The sequence below is a fragment of the Gadus chalcogrammus genome, chromosome 8, assembly GCF_026213295.1.
Source record: "Gadus chalcogrammus isolate NIFS_2021 chromosome 8, NIFS_Gcha_1.0, whole genome shotgun sequence".
In the NCBI taxonomy this organism is placed as follows: domain Eukaryota; kingdom Metazoa; phylum Chordata; class Actinopteri; order Gadiformes; family Gadidae; genus Gadus; species Gadus chalcogrammus.
Genome location: NC_079419.1, coordinates 9,923,236 through 9,944,031, shown reverse-complemented (window position 1 = coordinate 9,944,031; position 20,796 = coordinate 9,923,236). Strand labels below are relative to the sequence as shown.

The window sequence follows — 20,796 nt, the reverse complement described above, 5'->3', positions numbered from 1 at the left end:
TACAAAATGTAAACCTTTCAAAGCGAGAGAACACAACAACCGACAAGAGTGAAACCCATACGTACCGGGTGAAGGTCACCCACGGCAGACACCTTGGCGACCCCACCCGTGGACAGACACAACTTGGCTCAACAGTGAAAAGACATTAAAGGTGTCCGTGCCTTGAAACACATTGTGCCATTTGAATTACTATGAACAAATCACATGAAACCTTTTATAGTACCGCCAACTTATATTATCCTTCGAACATTGCTCTGTCTCTGTTAAGAACCCCCCCACTTCCATTGATAAATAGATTTTATATATATATATATATGAGACGGCAGATTGGGGGGGGGTCTCAAATACCCGCAACAAAGCTGAACTTTTCCATGTCCAGTCACACACACGTTGTTATGGTTACCAAAGTGGCCCCCAAAGGCCCTTTCGAATTCGCATTATTTGTTTTTTACAGCAACAGTGATTACTTTGGTATTAGTGCAGAAGTGCAAATTCTAAGGGTCCAGAGACGATAACACACTCTTCAACACAAACAAGCTCATCTACAGGCAGCCGGTTCAGACTGAACTCCCCGTCGAGTCTCTGCCCTCTTATCAACACAAACATCAAACCCAGGGGCAGCACTGTGCTCAGTCACACCTGGGTTAACGCTGCTTTCTGATTGGCCCAGACAGGTGCCAGGTAACGTCATACAACCCTTCAGTGTGTGACGGTATTTCACTACTTCAGCAGCAGTGACCCCGGTTGACTGCTGTCTCTAGGGCTTGATCTTGGTGTTGGGGGTGTGTGTCGAAAGTGTGCGTGCATGTGTGTGTGTGTGTGTGTGTGTGTGTGTGTGTGTGTGTGTGTGTGTGTGTGTGTGTGTGTGTGTGTGTGTGTGTGTGTGTGTGTGTGTGTGTGTGTGTGTGTGTGTGTGAGAGAGGAGAGCAAGCCTCAAGTCACCTTGCTCATAAGCCTCTTTTAACCGTTCACCGGCTCGTTCACAACACTCGCTGAATGAATCGTCATTCTCCGGCCAACGGCGGGCATTGTAACAGCCGCGTGCGTGTGGCAAGCCGCTATTGGCCGAAGTCAGACCTCTCCCTGACGTGTAAGCGTATGGCGGTAACGGAGCAATTATGGCTGAAATTGAAAACTGTGGAAGAAGTGTGCTAGCGCTGCAAATGCATATTCTATGGCATTGTGTTGAACTTGATTAACTAGGTGAGAACGTACACAGCGAAGAGGAAAGGAAGCCAGGCGATTCAGTTGGGAGGACACACTATAACCGCCCTCTGGCAGGTGTGCGAGTGTGTGGGTTTGTGTGCGTGTGCGTGTGTGTTTCTCAGCAGCCGACGGCGTCCCAGAAAGTCAGTGAAAGTGTCTGAAGACATCGGAATTGTCCTTCTCCTCTTCCTCCTTTGAATTCTCTGGCTCTCTTCCCTCCTCTTCCCAAGCCTCCACAAATCGCCTCTGAGGAGAGGCGATTTGAGTCTGGAAGAGAAGTCAGAAGAATCCCATCAGATGGAACGGATAACAGACGTCCTCCCGCATTCCCAGGGGAATAGGATAGGAAAAGCTATTCAGTCCGAGGGTTGCACAGCAAGTCATGTTTTGTTGACAATTAGCAAGTACAATTTTGATATGAACCCCTACAAATATTGAATCAAGGCAGAATTTAGATCATGAGCGATTAGGAGCACATAGCAAGAACCGAGCCCTACACAGCTCTGGAACAACAGAGAGGAACAACAGGGTGTTTTGAGACTCCATGTAAACGGGCCTTTGATCAGGTGCTTTCCCTCCAGATAGCAAGAAGAGGGATGGAACTAGTGCTGTACCTTGGAGGGCGTCTTCAGTCTTGCGGCAACATCTAAAGAAGAACCTGTGGAACAAAAACAAAAGCAACGAAGAGAGGCTCACTCAAAGGCAAAAATTAAACCCTTCTCTGAGAAACATCACAGAAAAGACGGAACCGTTTAACATTGACCCGTTGTGTTCTCCAAAAATATAAATATATACTAACAGTACATATTATATTATACTGGCGGGCAATGTAACAGTATATATTATACTGTTAGATAGATTGATATTATACTATCTATCAAGATAGAGAGATATAGAGTTAGAGATATATAATATAGATAAGTATAACAAAAATTGAATCGAGGTAGAATTGTCATCAGGGGTAAGCAGGACAATATGGCCACAATTACGATCTTTTACTTTGAAAAGCACATGAGAGGGTGTAGCACTGGAGCCTGGTCTCGGGGGGGGGGGGGTTACCTGGGACTGGTCCAGCACCAGCCAGCGCTCCGTGGAGGTCTGCAGGTCCTGTCCGCTCAGAGGCTCCCTCAGACGCACCTTCACCTCGATGCGGCCCCCTGTGTGCTTCCGGCCGTCCATCACCTGTAACCGTGGAGACGACGACGCGCTGGTGAGAGACGCGCGCTGCGAGCTAGAAGCTAGGAGCTAGAAGCTAGGAGCTACAAGCTAGGGCCTTGTGGGCTCACGGTGAACAGAGAACAAATCGAGGAGGATATAGGATATCTACTGTAACCAGGGTCCAAAGGTCACCTCAAAAAGGTGATACATTATGCCACCAGGTGCGAGTGGGATTGGCCGTTACAAGCCGTTTTGAAAATCTGCCTCTTCTGACATCACAAGTGGGCGTGTCCACCAGGTTTCCCAAACGGCTTGTAACGGCTTATCACACTCCCACCTTAAGAATGTTGCCTGTTCATCTGCCTGAGTAGTAGGACAGCAATGGACAAGCAATGGTTTTAATATGTAACCCTGACCTTTTTCTTTCCTTGCAAATGGTAAAATGTATGTATCTCTGACTCCTATAGCTCCTCAGCCCAGTCGCGTTCATCGTTTAGGTTGTAAAGCTATTTATTATTGCAGATACTCAGATACACAGATTGCTTGTTTTGATTGTTTGCAGCTTCACAGGGCTGCTTTGGACTAACCGCTAAAGGGCTGATTATGTTCCCACCGTCCACGTAACGCAAGGGGTTTACGGACCCCTTACGTCCTTGTGGACCCTCCTTGCGTCCACCGCAAGGGCCTGACGTGCGCCTCCCAAAAATATTAGCCTTCCGTCGAGGTGACGCAGCAGCAAGGGCTGTGATTGGTCCGCTTACTAAAACCTGACGCAGAACCATACAGGTTTAGGACTGCGTCGAAGCGTCTGCGTGGTCATTGCGTTGCGTGAACGTGGGACCACAACCAGCCGCTAAGCCTCCACCGTTGGACTGTGAGCCGGCAGGGTGGACGCGGCCTCACCTCAACGATCTCCCTGATCTCGCTCTGGCTCTCCAGCTGCTCCAGCTTCACCACGGCCGAGCCCACCGCCTTGTCGCTGCGCAGGAACCCCCTGGGGTCACATGACGAAGGGAGAGGGGATGACATCACCGTCTCACCACAACAACAACAACCAAAAGCTCCTCCGTATCGGTGTCAGGGTCACTTGTTTGTGTAGCCGCTTCTTAATTCAGAGTTTGTGCACATAGCTGTATATGTTTCGGTGTTTTGGTGGGCTCGTTGCCCATGGTCACCGATGCGGACACAGTGTGGATACATGATCCGTACAGAGATCTCTTTGGATGAACCTACTGCACTGTGGGCCGTTCTCTTCCACACTCATGTTTTTGTCAAGCTGGATGACCTGACCTAGGTCATGATGACCTGCACCTAGTAATGTCCATTTGACCAAATATTTACAGCACAGATTGCATTGAACTAAGATTGAAATGGTAGAGCGGCAAACAAATTAAAAATAACTGACTGTCTGTCTGTCTGTGTCTGTGTGTGTCTCTCTGCATTTGTGTGTCTATCTCTGTATGTGTGTGTCTCTCTGTCTGTCTGTCTGTCTGTCTGTGTGTGTTTCTGCTTGTTTCTGTGTGCGTGTGTTTCTGTTTCTGTGTGTGTGTGTTTCTGTTTCTGTGTCTCTCTGTGTGTGTCTCTGTGACTGTGTGTCTCTGTGTGTGTGTCTCTGTGTGTGTGCCTCTGTGTGTGTGTGTGTGTCTGTCTGTCTGTCTGTCTGTCTGTCTGTCTGTCTGTCTGTCTGTCTGTCTGTCTGTCTGTCTGTCTGTCTGTCTGTCTGTGTGTGTCTCTGTGTGTGTGTGTCTCTGTGTGTGTGTGTGTGTGTGTCTGTCTGTGTATGTGTGTGTGTGTGTGTGTGTCTCTGTGTGTGTCTCTGAGTGTGTGTGTGTCTGTGTGTGTGTGTCTGAGACGGACCCCTTGTGCAGGACCTCCAGCTTGAGGCCCTTGGACTGCAGCACCCTCCTGAAGCCCCGGTGGTTGCGGTTGATGGTCAGCGTGAAGCTCTGGTTGTATTCTGGGGAGGCAGAGCGACGGCAAACACGTCAGTAACCAGACCGCCCGGCCGCTGAATGACACTAGGGCTGAACAATAATCAAAGTAAAACCGAAATCGCGATGTAATAGAACGAGATATGCAAATCGCAAAGGCTGCGCAAAAAAATAAGAAAATATAGGCCGTTTTTTTTGGGGTTTGTTTTGTTATCGTATCTGACTGGAAATTAGCAAGATTAATATTTATTTTATTTTACAATTCAATCCAGTAAAAAAGATTATAGGTTAAAGGTTATCAAAACAATTAATCTCAACACATAAAGCTGGCCTAAAGGAAAGAGCAGTTTATGTGTTGACTGCATCCAATGTTGTGTTGGTCATATTAAAGAAAGATTTATTGCCTTTTTAGTGAATAAAACAGATAACATAAGGAAGTTAATCAATTTTAAAAAAACGGCATATTAATTCTCAATCGCAATATTGGTCAAAATAATCGCAATAATATTATTTCCACAAATCGTTCAGCCTAAATGACACACAGGAATCCCATCCTCTGAGAGGTGGTGGCTCACCTGGTGAATTGTTGTTTTTGATGACCGCCGTTTTATGGGATTGAGGTTTCTCCTGGTTAAACAGGAAGCCGATGTGTTGAAACAAGGAATAGGTGCACAGGAATCTGGTGGAATGATTTCCCATTGGGGTGCGCTACTTACTGTGCTTGGATAGGGGAAGTCAAACTTGACGTATGCATCCAGGTCATTTGCTTGGATACCTAGAGGAGAGGATTTGTTTTGAATAGTCCCCACAGTGAAACTATGTGAGTGCATGCGAAAAAGCCCATTTAACTAGAACGGCCTATAGAAAGGTTTAAACACTCCCTCATCCCATAATGAGCACCAGTGCGGACGCTTACCACTAGGAGCGGGTAGATTCAAGCCTTTGACCAACTCCACCACCATCTCAGTACTGCTGAGCTCCGGGAAGATCCTGAGGGCAAGGAGAAGACAGAACGCCTTAGCTGAGCAACACGGTCGGGACAGAATGCCTTAGCTGAGGAACACGGTCGGGACAGAACGCCTTAGCTGAGGAACACGGTCGGGACAGAACGCCTTAGCTGAGGAACCCGGTCGGGACAGAACGCCTTAGCTGAGGAACCCGGTCGGGACAGAACGCCTTAGCTGAGGAACACGGTCGGGACAGAAGCCGTCAGGACAGAAGGCGTCAGGACGGGGCTCGGACCGGGCTCTGGGTCTGTGGTGTCCCCCTACCTGACGGTGCGATGGGTCCTCTCCTCAAAGTGGTGCTTGGGGGGGTCCAGCCCCCGCGCCTGCGACAGCCTCAGGATCTCCAGGTTCTTCTTACAGCTCTCGGCCATCTTCTCGAACCTGGTAGGACACGGAGACGGGGAGGGGGGGCAGGGAGTCAGACAGACGGCGTTGGAGAGATTCTATGTGGGTTCCCTTAAAGGTTGTATCAGCACTGTTGGGTGACGTCACTTCAGTTGGTAATGGAAGCGAGATCCCAAACAAACCAAACCAGCTCGCCCCTCCCTTCAGTGTTTTGTGCATCCAGTAAAAACGACCATGAACGCAGCGCAAAACCCCGCAACACCCACCCCTTGTCGGTGATTGGTTTGGATACCATTTATTTAGGATTTGAGTGGTTGGTAGTACCATTTGTTTTTGTGTGCGATCTCGGAGCATAGGCTGCCTACAGAGACGCGTTTTTACTGACGGCCTGCTTATGGGGCGGCCAGTTAGCGGATCGGTTGGAAAGATCAGATGAATGTCATCATTTATGTTTCGGCCTAACATCGCTGATACAACCTTTAAGGCTGAGTCCAGTTAGGTGCTTTGTGAGAGCGAGTTTAGTTGTAGGAGGACACGTGCAATTCTCCTCCAACGTCAAGGTGCGTTCACACCAGAAGACACATTTGTCGCCCGTTCGCGTTGTCGCCCAAGTTTTGTCGCGCAACAAATCATAAACTGTCGCTGTGCAAGTTTTGTCAGGCAAATTTGCTGTGGTTCACGCCGAACTGCACTGCAGGGAACGGTTGGCCGGTTGAACGCTAGTTGGCTGTTACGTTACACATGTCACTCAGTGGCCACGCTGTTGAACGCTGATTGGCTGTCATCACGCGAATGCTGCGGAAGAGTTGAAATATTTCAACTCGAGCGAATTCGTCGCGCTGCAAATCCTCGTGAACGGGCTCGCCCGCGCAGGGCAAAAGTGTGGTGCGACAAATCAAAACTTGTCGCCGGTTTTCTCTAGCGAATAATTCACCCAATTCGCGTCTCTACATCCACTTTGTATGGGATTGTGTCGTCCCTTCGCGTTTGGTGTGAACGCACCTTCAGAGCTACAACTTACTGTTACACAAGCCAGCAAATAACTTTAAAGAAATGTAAAGAATACTTTACTTTGTCGTCTCTGTGATGTTCCCCAGGTGTGTGAATTGTTTGGAGTAGGTCCGACATTTCTAGACGAGGGGCACAAAAGACACACGATAAAATATCTGCAAGGCCCCAAAGAAACAACATATAACAAAAGAGAGAAGAAAGTTCAAGAAACTACAGCAGTATGAATACATAATTAAATGTGATAATAACCCACTATAACATGCCGTTATCAAAATGGCAACAGCGAACCAGCGCTCTACCTCGTGTTGTTCCTTGAGGATCTTGAGGAGCTGTGCGTAGACCTCCTCTGCCTTCTCCGAGAGCTGCACATCACTGTGGTGCACGAGGATGAAGTCCTCATCCTCGTCACCAGGGGGCGACGGCACCTGGAACACACAGCATACGCATTAGTATTGAACTAATCTCCCATCCAGAAGTTTGACAATCCTATCGCCGAACTCCCAAGGGGGGAAACGGCACAGTGACTGGGCCGGAAACAAGGAAGTGGAGTTACGCAGTTTTTTTTTTGTTTTGTTACCGATACATACCGATTCTTCAGAAAATAAAGTAATACGCAAACGCATCCTTCAGAAGACGATTTACCGAATTGATTTCTACAGGGTAGGGTTAGTAGACTAAACTAGATAAGATAACACGAAGGTATCCCGCAACACAAAAGTTTAATGCGAGTCGACAAAGATTCAAGCCGTGTCCTGTTCTAATCTGTAACTTTGCATCACCCAGTTAGCGATTAGCAACCAAGATGGCCGTTAGGCGACCGAGGCCCAGAGGGGCAGTGGGAGACACCTTGCTGATGTCCACGGGGTTTCCGGCCCGTGCCGCCTCTATCAGGGGCTCCAGGGCCTTGGCGGAGCGGAGGAAGCCCTTAGCCTGCTCCAAGTCCTTCTTCTGCTTGGCCTGTAGAGCCGCCCTCATGTACTGCTTCCTGCGGCCCTCCAGGAAGTCCAGCTGCTGTGTGCCTGCACCGGACACACACGCACACGCACACACACACACACACTCTCTTTCAGGCTGTGTTTGATTTGGCTTTGCCAGTGGGCCCATCAATAAACATAACCAGTCACATTTATGGCATTCAGCGGACATTGTTATCCAAAGCGACTGTTCATACACAAACAGACAGCCGGCTCGTTGGGAGCAGTTAGGGTGAGGTGTCTTGCTCAGGGGACACCTCGACACTCGAGATCGAACTAGCAACCTTCCGGTTACAAGTCAACCCGCTCTACCTCCTGAGCTAAGCAGACACTATATATAACCAATTGAAAATTGTCTCTAAATTAAAAAGGGAGCTGTACAAGTGTTTCTGAGGGTCTGACCTGTGGGTGAAAGTCCCTCTTTGGCAGATTCACTGTCAGGGGAGGAAGCGCTGGACTTCTTCCGCTGTGGCTGCACCATGGGGGGCACCGCCATGGTGGGCTTGGTGGGAGAGACCTGGTCCTGAGGTCGAGAGGAAGGAACTAGGGTGACTTAGAGCTGGACGATTAACCCATTTTTAATCATAATTCGAATGAATGGTTTAGGACGATTTTTTTTTTCAACAAAATCGATTATAAAAGAATAAATAAAAATAATGACGTTAGGGTTAGGGTTAGGGTTAGTTTGACGTTTTTTGGGTTAAATATCAACATGCAGTGAAAAAAGAGAGTGGTAGAGTTTGCTTAAAGTCTGAGGCAACCATAGGGGGAAGCACATCACATGTATTCCAACATCTTAAACGGAGGCACGCACCAAAGTGGGAGAAGTGTTTTACTTATTTTTCTTTTGTTGATCATTGTTATTCTTCAAATAAAATCCAAACTTAAAAAAAAAAATGTATTTTTCACTTGAAGGAAATAATCTCTTAAATTCGATAATCATGTTAGGTTTTTGGCCAAATCGCCCAGCCCTAGGATGACCCAGGGAAGGGTGAGGAAGCACAGCTGAAACGCTTCACAAGTGGCGTGGTGAAACCAGACATGGTAGGTGGCTCCACGAATGTTGACCTACCTCCTCTCCGTCCTCATCCACATCTGCAGGGTCGGTCGTGGCAAGCTGATTGGCTGTCTCCAGCGCAGCAGCCAATCCCTGATCAGCTCCCGCCCCCTTCTGGCCAGGGATTGGAGGAAAGCCTTGAGGACACAATCAGCGTTTTGATTATCAGAGAGGTTTGTCTCCATTGTTTTATATCAAATCAATATCCTAGTCAGCAACATAGAACAAAAAACGTGAGGTATCCTAAAGTTTGGAAATATGGAATGCGTAGGCAGTATTAGTACTCGCAACTAAGCAAACCAAACCAAAACATACAAAGCATGCCAGGTATATGTTTACTGTAAAGTTTAAACACCAGTTCAAGTATTTTAAGCTGCCGTTACACTATTGATACATTATCAGAAAAGGAATAGATTCAACTATACCATTATTCCAAGCCATGACCGTATTCTGCTACCGACGCCTATCGAGTTTAAGATAATATCCACAGCTGTGTGGGCATCTGTTTGTGTATGAATGCGTACTTGTTTCTCTACACAGTCTACAACTCCTTTAAATATATGCAAAAGAGTCCCAGCATCCTGCAGAACACACGCAGACTCTAGAGGTGGTCAGTGGCTACTACCACTGGTCATTTTCACAGCGGTTGGAAAAAACATGGACAGCTATTGATAAGAAGTTAACGTATGTCTGTGGTTAATTAAAGGGGACATAATATTCCACCATGTGCGAGTGTGATTAGCCATTGCAAGCCGTTTGAAATCTATCCGTCATACATCTAGGTGGACACGCCCACCTGTGATGTCAGAAGCGGCACATTACCAAAACGGCTTGTAACGGCTAATCACACTCACACCTGGTGGTATAATATGTCCCCTGCAACTGGGAGGACAGGAGGGGAAGACGGGGGGGTTTCTCACCCGGTGGGGTGGGGAGCTCCTCAAAGTTCACCGGCTTCCCCGCTTTGTGTGTTCGGATGGCACTCTGGTATTGCTGTAGCAAGTCAGCGGGAAGAAGGGTTTCAGTCAGGGACCCTCCGGCGATTTGCAAGTGCTATTTTACATGGACGTCCACGGGAGCATTGACACGGGTTGGTAGAGGACCGGTGGTTTGAAGATCAGTTGACAGTAACACATCCCCCGTTGGGGTGGTGAACAAAAATTATCTGGGGCAGTCTGCTCAGGGAGGAGTCTGGGCATATGACACTGACGTTTTATGTTCACGGTTTTATCAGCGGTTCTAGGCCGAAACATAAATGGTCACATTCATCGGATCTTTCCTCATGATCCGCTAGCTGGCCGCCCCATAAGCAGGCCGTCAAAAAAACGCTTCTCTGTAGGCAGCCTGTGCCCCGAGATCGTACATAAAAACCAATGAAAAAAAAACATACAATCAAAACCTTAATGAATAGTATTCCAAACAATCACCGACAAGGGGTGGGTGTTGTGGGGTTATGCGCTGGGGTTATTCGTGATCGTTTTTACTGGATGCACGAAAACGCCGAAGGGAGGGGCGAGCTGGCTCTGTTTGTTTGGGGTCAAATACAACAGAAGTGACGTCACCCATCATCGCTGATACACCCTTTAATTTTATTATTTATTTTTTGTCGTTGTTTTTTGGGGAAAGAAATGCTTGTGGTAAAAAATACACGTCTGTCCGACAACGCAGCAAAGTGGTACGACAAAACTGTTGTTTAGCACGCAGGCTGTGAGGCTGCCCCAGCGCGGCCCGCTCACCTTGGCGATGCGGTCGTGCATGCGGGCCTTGCGGTCGTCCCCGCCGGCCTTGGCCTGGGCGCTGGCCTCGGCGTACTTGGCCCTCCGCTGCTCCAGGGCCTCTAGCACGTCCCTGGGGGCCGTGGGGGGGGCCGTGGGGGGGCCAGCTGCCTGGGCTGCCGCAGGCACTAGGTAAAGAGCAAAGTAAGCATTTAATTGTCTTTGCTTTGAGCACACAGAGAGCATCGGCGACACATACATAAAGATTTTACATAGACATACATAAAACATGAAACACACGGCACTACTCAAACACATGGCATCACCCCCACTCTGAAACCCATTATAAAAAACAGTCTAGGCACTGCCCAAGCGCACACACACACACACACACACCCCTAGAGTTCCACCAATAAGTAAGTAGTATAAAAAATGCATCCATAAGGATGATTGCGCTGCCCACTTGTTATTGCACTATTGCCCCCCCACCAGTTATTGCACTGTTCCATCAGGAAAAGCTCCCTCCATTAAGTAGCTTAATCGATAGCGGAACTACTTGAATCTATTTAGCCTACAAAATGCGGGGGGGGGGGGATAATGAGTTAAGAGATCCCTCCAGCCAGAAGTACTTCCTGTTTACGCTCTACATGGCAGAGACAAACAGGTGATACGTAATGAATAATAGAGTGACATAGTAAGCTGGTGAAATGTAGGTTCTGATATCTGACAAACTAGTCACTTAAGTGGTGATTATGGTTCCGCGTTCCCGCAACGCAATGACCACGCAGATGCTTCGACGCGGTCTAGAACCTTTATGGTCCTGCGTCGGGTTTTAGTGAGCGGACCAGTCGCAGCCCTTGCTGCCGCCTCGACGGAAGGCTACAATTTTTGGGAGGCGCACGTCAGGCCCTTGCGGTGGTCGCAAGGAGGGTCCGCAAGGACATAAGGGGTCCGTAACCCCCTTGCGTTGCCTGAACGTAGGACCATAACCAGCCCTTAGTAGTGTAATATCCAAAGCTGGTGACATGAAAGTTTAATACCTGACAAACTAGTCACGTAGAAACAAGCTCTTAACTGTTGGAGCTTTTTTTTATGTAGTAGTACAAACTTGCATGTGATGCAGGAATATATCTTGGTGACGTCCGACGAGGGATTTTTGGGTTGTTATTCTTATTTTGGACTCGCAGTAGGAATACCACACACACACACACACACACACACACACACACACACACACACACACACACACACACACACACACACACACACACACACACACACACACACACACACACACACACACACACACACACACACACACACACAATGTTATCACCTGGTTCAGAGGGTTGTGCCACAGAAGACTCCTTAGCTGGAGCTGAGCTCCCTCCTTCATCTGCAAGGTACCAGAATCCAACATCACTTCAAATGATACGTACTCTTCTTTGACTTCTATTGAATTACTGGCTGCATAGTAATACATAGAAGTTGTATCAGCCATGTTTTTTTTAAAGTCCCATGACATGCCATCAGGCGTGAGTGTGATTAGCCGTTACAAGCCGAAAAACTGGCGCTTATGACATCATAGGTGGGCTTGTCCACCTAAATGTATGCTGATCAGTCGACCAGCCTACTGAGTGGACTGAAGCAAACGTTGCTCATCTATCCGTCACACATCACAGGTGGACACGCCCACCTGTGATGTCGTAAGGGACCGATATTCAAAACGGCTTGTAGCGGCTTATCACACTCACACCTGGTGGCATGTCATTGGACCTTTGACAACAATACCACAGGGTGTTTCACTGCGCCATGGCGAAATCTGACCATGGCATTTGTATTTAGTAAAACGTCCAATCAGACGCGGACGTATTTGCTATGGCAAATGAAAATACAATCCCCCCACCCCTCAAAACAAGACAATTCTCACCCAGTGGTGGGGGAGGCGGTAAGCCGCTCAGGTCCATGGCCGCTCCGTGCTCCAGCGCCTCGATCACTGCATCAAACTTCTACACACACAAGCACACACACACACACACACACACACACACACACACACACACACACACACACACACACACACACACACACACACACACACACACACACACACACACACACACACACACACACAGTCGTCTTTCAGATGTCTGGCCTAACTGTGAGACACCGGCCAGTGGACAGGTGCAGGGGAAGCGAAAGGCCTCCAGGAGTTAGTTGGGTCTAATAACCTGCACGTGGGGAATTTGTTTTTTTTCTGCTGCTCCTGAACCAAGGGGGATATTGCATGGGCATTTTGGATGGACTCATAGCAGTACAACGTGGGGTCAGAATTGAAGAGCGACATGTGATTTCAAACAGAGATATTGTAGTTATTTCTATAAAGCTACAACGACAGTGTGCTTGTGGTTGTGGTTGGATCTGTTTGCTTTACGGCCTCGTTATAAAACACTAAAGCCAACCAGTAACGGCATCACACCTGAAGCCTTTCGTGTAATACATGTCATTGTATAGCTCTTAAGACTCTTATTCACCCAAAATAGACAGAAAGCAAATCACACTAGTATACCGATGGATACACTTTGAAGCCAGAGTCTTTCTGCCTGAGAATAATGCAGAAGCAGATGGTCCTTTGAACAAACACTGCACAGTGTTGGTTCCAACATTGCTGCTAAACCTGTTGCTCGGTTCTCAAAGACTAAGCAGACCACGAGCAGTTTTGAGTTCCATCTCTTCACTAACACAAGCCTTTGTATGCGTTGATACCACACACACAAATTAAACCCTATGCAAAGCAAAGGCTGGATTGGTATTTGATATAGGTAGGATTATACCACAGTGGGAGGAGAATGGAGTATGCAGGCTAGGGCACCACTCATCAAAGCCAAATTACAAACGTAAACTTGTAAGAGCCTTTGTATTATCGAGTTAGAGCACTGAAACAAGGGGGATGTTATTTTACACAGTCCTTCTAACAAGGAAGGCAAAACATATCAAACACTGATTCAATCTTATTACATGCAGTATAAAAACTAGCTGAATCTATCCATTCACAATCGCAAAATGTACAGAGTCAACGGGACCAACTGTTAGTTTATATACTAACTCGATGTCAGTCAATGACAAAATCACAGATATGCAGTTATATTACTAAAATCCCACTACAATGCAAGATGGTAATAGGTTGAAGCCAATCTCATGCCATAGCCTAATCTGGGGACTGACCCATAGTGTCTGGACGTACCTTGCTGGTCCTCACGTAGAGCTTGGCCTGCTCCACTGCTCCCTGCTTCTTGGCCCGTAGCGCGGCCACCCTGTACTCCCTCTGCCTCTCTAGCAGCATGTTCCTGGTTGCCTCATCCACTGTGGCATCACCACACACACACACACACACACACACACACACACACACACACACACACACACACACACACACACACACACACACACACACACACACACACACACACACACACACACACACACACACACACACACAACACACACAGTAATTTGTTTGAACACGTACTGACAACAATTTTGGTACATGTTATTGAATCGTTCTATAAATCTGACGGCCTACATGAAATGCAGTTATCTAAAACTTAACAACGATCCACCTCCATCTACGGTCATCGGATCAACAGCAGGGTTTCCGACAGCACTTTACAGCTTAGGCGGCCGACTAAGCAACACAATCCTGCCGCCTTCATTTATTTGAATTTTATTTTTTATTTCATTGACTCTCTGTTTTTAAGATCAGGTTGCAGCGAAAAAGTCAGATATGAAAAAGAGTGTAAATAAATGGTCTGCCGGGAAACCCATAACGGAGTTGTACTGACCCGTGGGTGTCTTTGCCTCCGCCACAGGGGACGACAGGCTGCTCAGGGTGGACGAAGAGCACTCCTCTTCCTTGCTTGGCTCTCCCTGCTGGTCTGCGGGGGCGTGCTGGGGGTCCACGGGGCGCGGTGGGGCAGGCCCCTGGGACTGGGGGGCCCCGGTGGACACCGGAGGGGGGACGTCTGCCTCGTTCACGCTGCGGCCCTTGGTCACCGCCGTCAACATGGTCTCCAGGGTCTTTGGGAGATTAGACCCGATTTTTATATTTGTGATGAACGTATCTCAACGTTGTTGAGATACGTTCGGATTTTTAACAAATATAAAAATCCAAATATATAAAAGTGGCTGTTCTTTCAAAGCTTAGAACGGACATGAGCGAGTACTGACGTCAGAGCCAGAAATACTTTGTTCTCTAAGATACACTATAATGCCTTTGTTAACTATGTTTGGTATAGTGGCAATCTCGGAGATTGTCTGTTTGGGTCATAGATGTGGTTCAAAAGCAGGTGTGCTTTTGAACCGTAGATGTAGATGTTTTGAACCACATCTCTGTGGTTCACACATCTATGACACACGTAAGTCAGTTGGCATTTGGTTTACTGGCAACTATTGCAGACACATACTTTAACACAGTATAATTGGGTTTTTCAATCCGTTTTTCACAAGTTATTGGTAAGCTAAATCAAATAAATAGTATAAAATGTATAAAAATATAAATAAATTGAAAGGGTTCCTGCAAGCATCCTTGCATCTTCCTCGCCTATTGAACCCTTTAGAGACCTGAATTTTCCAAGAGTCAACTCTGAAGGGAGAGTTCAGAGTTGTTGCTAGCGCAGCCCTGAAAGAACTGGGTGGTTGAACCCTTCCCACCTTCAAGCCTCGGTCGTATCGCCTCACTCTGGAGGACTCTCCGGCGGCCTTGGCGTTCTCCAGGGCCGTCTTGTACATGGCTCTCCTCTCTTCCAGGGTGCGCTGCAGACTGCCTGGGGCTGAGGAGGGCTCCTGATGTACGGGGGAAAGTACAAGAAATATAACCACCAGGGAAGGGTGAGGAAACACAGCTGAAACGCTGGATCACTGGTGGTTGGAGGCAGCTTGTTGAACAATCACAGGACAAAATCAGAACAAAATCAGAAGAACCTATTCAATTGGATGAACCATTTCATACAGTAAGTCATGGTCAAATGTTGCTAAAAAAGTTTGTTACGTCCACGCTTTGGCGATGCAAAGAAGGCAGTGTTACCGTAAAACTAAAAATAATCTAGCTGCTCGCATCCGTTCCGACTTAACTGGTTTAGGACGCAAGGCAGGTACGAGAAGAATGTTTTCAAAGATCTCTTGGTATACCATACAGCATCACTCTGCAGGTCTCGTTTCAGTGTCTGAGAAGCACGACTGTCAAGAGCAGCACCCACCTGCGCTGTCGGGGACCGTGGTGTGTTCGCTGGAGAAGATTCTGCAGTGACAGTGGAAGTGGAGTCCGCCTTCATGGCCTCCCCCGTTTCCTCCTCACCAACCACTTCCTGTAACTCGGCCTGGTTTTAATCGACAGTGAGAATAGTCACGCGACGCAGAAGTAACACCAGAAGCAGGTTCTGATTTATGGTTTACTATGCACGGGCTGTAATTGAGTGACAACGACGTGTGGAGGCGAACCAACCAGAAGATCCTCGTCATCTTCCAGGTCATCATCGTCGTCCTCTTCGTCCAAGTCTTTCATACAGTCGTCGGCCATTCTTGCGATGTCTTCCATTGGCAAAGGGGCTGTGCAAACAAATGGTATCCCTTAAATATCTTAACGTTTAAGATGACTGTTGACATGAATGACTTGTAGTACAATCCTATTCTCACAATTGTTTTAAGAAGCCTGTTTTGGAATGTCATTCGAGTCAATATTAAATAAATAAATATGCCTATGAAATAATTAAAAGAGGCAATAAATATGTCAAGAAATATAAATATCTAAATGTATCAATATATTTAAATAAATAAATATATGTATTTTAAAAGGACTACGTTTTTTTTTTTTTTCAGGGGCATTTTAGTTCATCATGTCACATGTATCTATTTAATGCCACATGTAATACATAATGCCACATATCCATGTTATATTCAAATGAGTGGGGGGTGGTTATTTCAGGCCAGCGCAACAGCATTGAATCACTGTATACACAGCAGCAATGCAGCACTCACTATACACAACATCTACTGAAAGTACAGTTTTTGAGTAAAATTAACAGATGGTGGTTCTAACCTTTGCCCTTCGGCTTTGCCCTCCCACCAGCAGGGGGTTTGTCCCCAGTGATTGCAGCAAGCTCTGCCTCTAGGGACGGGTCGTCCAGGTTATCGTCCATTCCCATAAGCATCTCCTCTGGGCTCATGTCAACAAACAGACCCATCTGTAACGATGACGTAATGATCACATTTTATACATTGCTTCATACTTAGCTTTATACATAGCTACTTGGCCAACTAGACGTACTGATAGATATATGTGGATTTCAGAATAAGTAATTCACTTCTAAGCCTCCTTTACCTTTTTGGCTGCAGCAGCTCCGTGACCCTTGGGCATCGGTGCCTTCTTCTTCCCGAACATATTTTGGCTTGTCAACAATCCCAACTTGACATGAAGCTGTGGAATATAAACCTAAAATACACACACACACACAACGGACCATCTGAGTGCATCCAATGTAAACAAGCATGTGGTTCATAGCGTCATGTGAGGGCTCGTCAGGTGCCTCACCCTAGCAGCGAGCAGTGCCCTGGCTTCCTCTATCATTCACAGCTAGCGTTCACCAGCGTTGAAGTTAGCCTCGCTGGCTGTCATAGCGGCTAGCTAAGCTAAAGTTCATAAACATGCACTCCCATGGAAGGTGTCGGTCGTTACAGGCATCCGATTATCGTCTGGATTAGGTTTCTGTTATGGTTGGGAGAATTATTTTCTCCTACTTGTCGAAACGCTCGTTACTCTACCTGTTCATTCGTCACTTATCCCGTCAGTCCCGGAGATGCGGTCAGTTTTGTTTTCCCCTACCATCGCTTTCTCAGTGCGCATGCTCAGGAAGTGGGAGCATTTTGGGACATGCATGAAGTCATAACGGTGGTGGGCTGGTGACTGGAAATTTGAATTTATGACTCAGAAACAAAACTGTCAAACAACATCATTTATTTTTACAAAAACGATTTTAGTTGACTTGGTACATACATATATGATAACTAATTCAACATAATATTGACCTTAATGCACTTCTTGTTTTAGGCTTTGCATAAACTAAATACATTTCACAACGCTACATTGTGTCAAGGGTTTAAACATCTTTCTTTCCCACAAAATAATAATACAACATATATAAAGCATGTTGGCATGAAGAAATTAAACAAATCTCTGTTGTTGTTGCTGTGCAACTTGGAATAGGATGTCCTAATAGATTGGCCATGCCAATATATATCCAACCAGCTCCAACACATATTCTTTCATATTTACCTGCACTTTCGTCATCTTCAGCTTGGACATCAGGGAGACAATGGTGAACATAGGGTCATTTAAAGTGTATGACTTACCCCGGTGAAGAGTCCACTAGTGGCTTCACCAGTCCCTTCCATCTGAACTGGAGGCTCAGGATGTGGTTGTCTTCATCCTTCTTCAAGTACAATGGTAAACACAAACAGTTGAACAAGATTCCAAGCTAATGTTTAGTTTGAAGCCTGCCCAAGAAGGTATGACGCTTCAATGGAGGTGCAGGAGCCTACATAAGAAAGTAAAGCAGTTTCAAAAAAGAATAAACAAAAATTAACAACCGCAACAATAATGATCACAATTATCACCATAATAAGATTAAATGGTCAATAATGTGGAAAAAAGGGTTAGAAAAACATTACGGTTTTTTAAAGCAATTTAACCTTACTGTTCTGCAGCATGATAGTATAAATATATACATTGATGCCTTAATGTAGAGAATAGCATAAATTAATTGGCTTACTGTTTTTTTGTGGCCTCTTGCTTTGTAGCCAGTCAGATTTAACAGTCAACATGGCAGTGTTTCTCCTGCAGGTAGAACTGGACCCAGTGTTGTGTATGAAGAATGAAGCCTTTCGTTCAGCATTAATGATGGGCCTGGTTATAGAAACCCAGTAAAGGGATCTCCCCCATTGAACCGGCAAAGGGAAGCCTCAAAGCAGCTGGTTTTCTATTTATTATTTTTTTATAAATATATAAGTGACAAAATATATTGGTATGAGTCTATTATGTCTATTATGAGTCTATTATTTAATAATGCCGTTGACATATAGCCTACTATTTAATGTTAAATTAATTTGATTCAATTGGAAATAATCGAAATTGACCAATACAAAAAGGGTCAAGTAATGATATTATGTATGGTATATCATACATATAGCCTTACTTAAACCTGCTATCAAATATTGGACCTCTAGTAATAACCGTTTCAAACTCGGTCTGGATACTATTTTTTGCTGAAAAAGATTGTCATCTTTTGAGGCCCTTTAGCACCCCCTGGAGCGGCATAGGTGGATATCGTGGAGCTGACTCTTGAACCGATTGGGGTCTGATGAAGACCGGCCCTCTCTGACCAGGATGCCCTCTCTGACCAGGATGCCGTTTCAATGAAGAAGAAGAAAAAGTTAAAGAAAAAAAGTTATCCATCTGCTCATTGATGATCAATTAGAATGAATTGATTAAGAACAATTATACCTTTTTTTGTGCTGTTCAGCCCTACCTTGTACGGCCACTTCTCCGGCACAAAGGGCCACTTCGTCTCCACAGCCTCCTGGACGAGCAGGGGCAGCTCCGCGCACAAGGAACCTGCCGGGGAAATAGTGTCAACGCACCTTGACACGAGACGAAGCCCGCCTTCAAAATAGTACTACACTGTTTCCTGAGCCCTGTTATAAAGTGGCCTCTTCAAATCCCTGCCAATGTACAGAAAACATGGTGGAAACAGCGCCCTCTGTTGGCTTACTTGTACTTCGGTGATTCTGACTCGCGTCTTTGCTGGCTTGGTGCGGTTGGGCCTCCATGGTTGGAAAAAGTGCCCTCAAGCGTGGCGAATACGAGAGAAAGTGCCTTATATGGGTGCCCTCTGGTGCCCCTTCATACAATAAATTAGGATGATGAGCCCTCTAGAGCAAGAAAATTCGATAACGTGCCTCAATGAGTGCCCTCTTAACGTCCTTACAGTGCCTCCATGGTTGAAAAAAAGTGCCCTCTAGACTAGTGATGAATACGAGAGAAAGTGCCATACATGATGCATCATAGCTTTTTGCACGCTGGTTGGGCCCCATGTTCTGCAGAATGTGCCTTTTTTCGCCCCTGCCCTTCAAACGTTAGTCGCATAAGGCTCCTGCAGCGTCATGATCAGCAAAGGCCAAGACCCGCCCCCGACCTTACATTAACGCAGGGTCTCTCCGCAAAACGGTCTAATTAAATGCTTCACATTAACGCACAGTTCTCTGGACTATATCAGGCACAATACACATATTGTTAAACATACAATACAGTGAACAGAACATCTGCACATTCCAATGCCCATATTTTGTAGATGCGCACGTTCCTTCATTGAGTCCTATGACAAATCATCACATTTTATATTTATGTCTCTTTTTGGATAGTAGGCTACTTTTTTTTCTATTTTCGATGCGTTTATTACTGTTAATTAGGTTATTACTTTTTGCAACAATTTCCAATGCAAATTCCTTGTACTTTAAACCCACTTTTCAATAAAGTCACACATACTGACACACATTTAATGATTATATTTCAAAAGTATAACATTTATTTATTTATTTTAGTAATATCCTGTCTATTGCCCTTTACTGCACCAACATACCTGGTATTTGCAAAATTCATAGCCAAACAACACCAAGTAAACAGAACCGCTATGCTTCCCTCATCCAACCATCAGAGATTGGACTGACGGTATCGATGCTCCACTTTCAGCCGCAGTCCCACCACCAGAATATTGTGTTTGACTATATTGCGGCCTCACTTCCACCATTCAGCTACCAGGGGATGCTGTTGGACCGTATTGTGGTAAAAAAAAAAACTGGCACCACTTCAGTTGTTACTCCTCCTTCAACGCTCCCCTCGCCTGCTACTCCTCACGCTGTCCAGCCACCTCCTTCTCCTTCTTATTGAACTCCTCCCCCCCCCCCCCCCCCCCCACACACAAATGTAGTACATGACAAGAGGACACATAAACAGGCCATATCCTGTCTGAAAAAAAAATCTGTTGAAGGGTGACGACGCTGTCTTCCAGGATCTTTTGTTAAAAGAAAGTAGTAGTTCAATGTAGAAGAGGGCCTGTATGTGTGTGTGTGTGTGTGTGTGTGTGTGTGTGTGTGTGTGTGTGTGTGTGTGTGTGTGTGGGTGTGTGTGTGTGTGTGTGTGTGTGGTGTGTGTGTGTAGCTTGTCTGGCTGCCTGGTCAGATATTTTCTTATATTTTCAGACTTTAACAGTTTCATAATGCAGGGCTCTAATATCAGTTTATATTTTGATAAACCTAACATGGAACCAGATTTAAAGCAGATTT

The 20,796-nt window shown here is 46.2% G+C and overlaps 1 protein-coding gene across 2 annotated transcripts; it reads right to left on the bottom strand.

Annotated features, from left to right (window-relative positions):
- Positions 1–830: 830 nt before the first annotated feature.
- Positions 831–17,318, bottom strand: cc2d1b (coiled-coil and C2 domain containing 1B). 2 transcript variants are annotated; one of them, XM_056596122.1, is made up of 26 exons: positions 17,221–17,318; positions 16,781–16,891; positions 16,499–16,643; positions 15,905–16,008; positions 15,660–15,779; positions 15,115–15,246; positions 14,247–14,481; positions 13,649–13,767; positions 12,335–12,413; positions 11,741–11,800; positions 10,426–10,592; positions 9,610–9,682; positions 8,705–8,826; positions 8,035–8,155; positions 7,505–7,677; positions 6,958–7,083; positions 6,719–6,777; positions 5,567–5,683; positions 5,212–5,285; positions 5,012–5,070; positions 4,871–4,922; positions 4,222–4,321; positions 3,268–3,358; positions 2,266–2,388; positions 1,821–1,864; positions 831–1,473 (listed from the first exon to the last, which is right to left on the bottom strand). In XM_056596122.1, the coding sequence occupies exons 2-25, from the start codon at positions 16,838–16,840 to the stop codon at positions 1,853–1,855; spliced, it is 2,523 nt and encodes an 840-aa protein (XP_056452097.1). In that variant the 5' UTR covers positions 16,841–16,891; positions 17,221–17,318; the 3' UTR covers positions 831–1,473; positions 1,821–1,852. The 2 variants fall into 2 exon arrangements, with proteins under 2 accessions (XP_056452097.1, XP_056452096.1); XM_056596121.1 differs by having other exon boundaries at positions 16,991–17,297.
- Between the last annotated feature and the right edge of the window lie 3,478 nt (positions 17,319–20,796).

Excerpts from the sequence above, each read along its gene's own strand:
- cc2d1b (XM_056596121.1), bottom strand. The coding sequence starts at position 17,026 with ATGATAGAGGAAGCCAGGGCACTGCTCGCTGCTAGG. Across the intron at positions 16,892-16,990 it reads GGGCACTGCTCGCTGCTAGG|GTTTATATTCCACAGCTTCA; the intron begins GTGAGGCACCTG and ends TGTGTATTTTAG. Across the intron at positions 12,414-13,648 it reads TCTACGTGAGGACCAGCAAG|AAGTTTGATGCAGTGATCGA; the intron begins GTACGTCCAGAC and ends TTGTGTGTGTAG.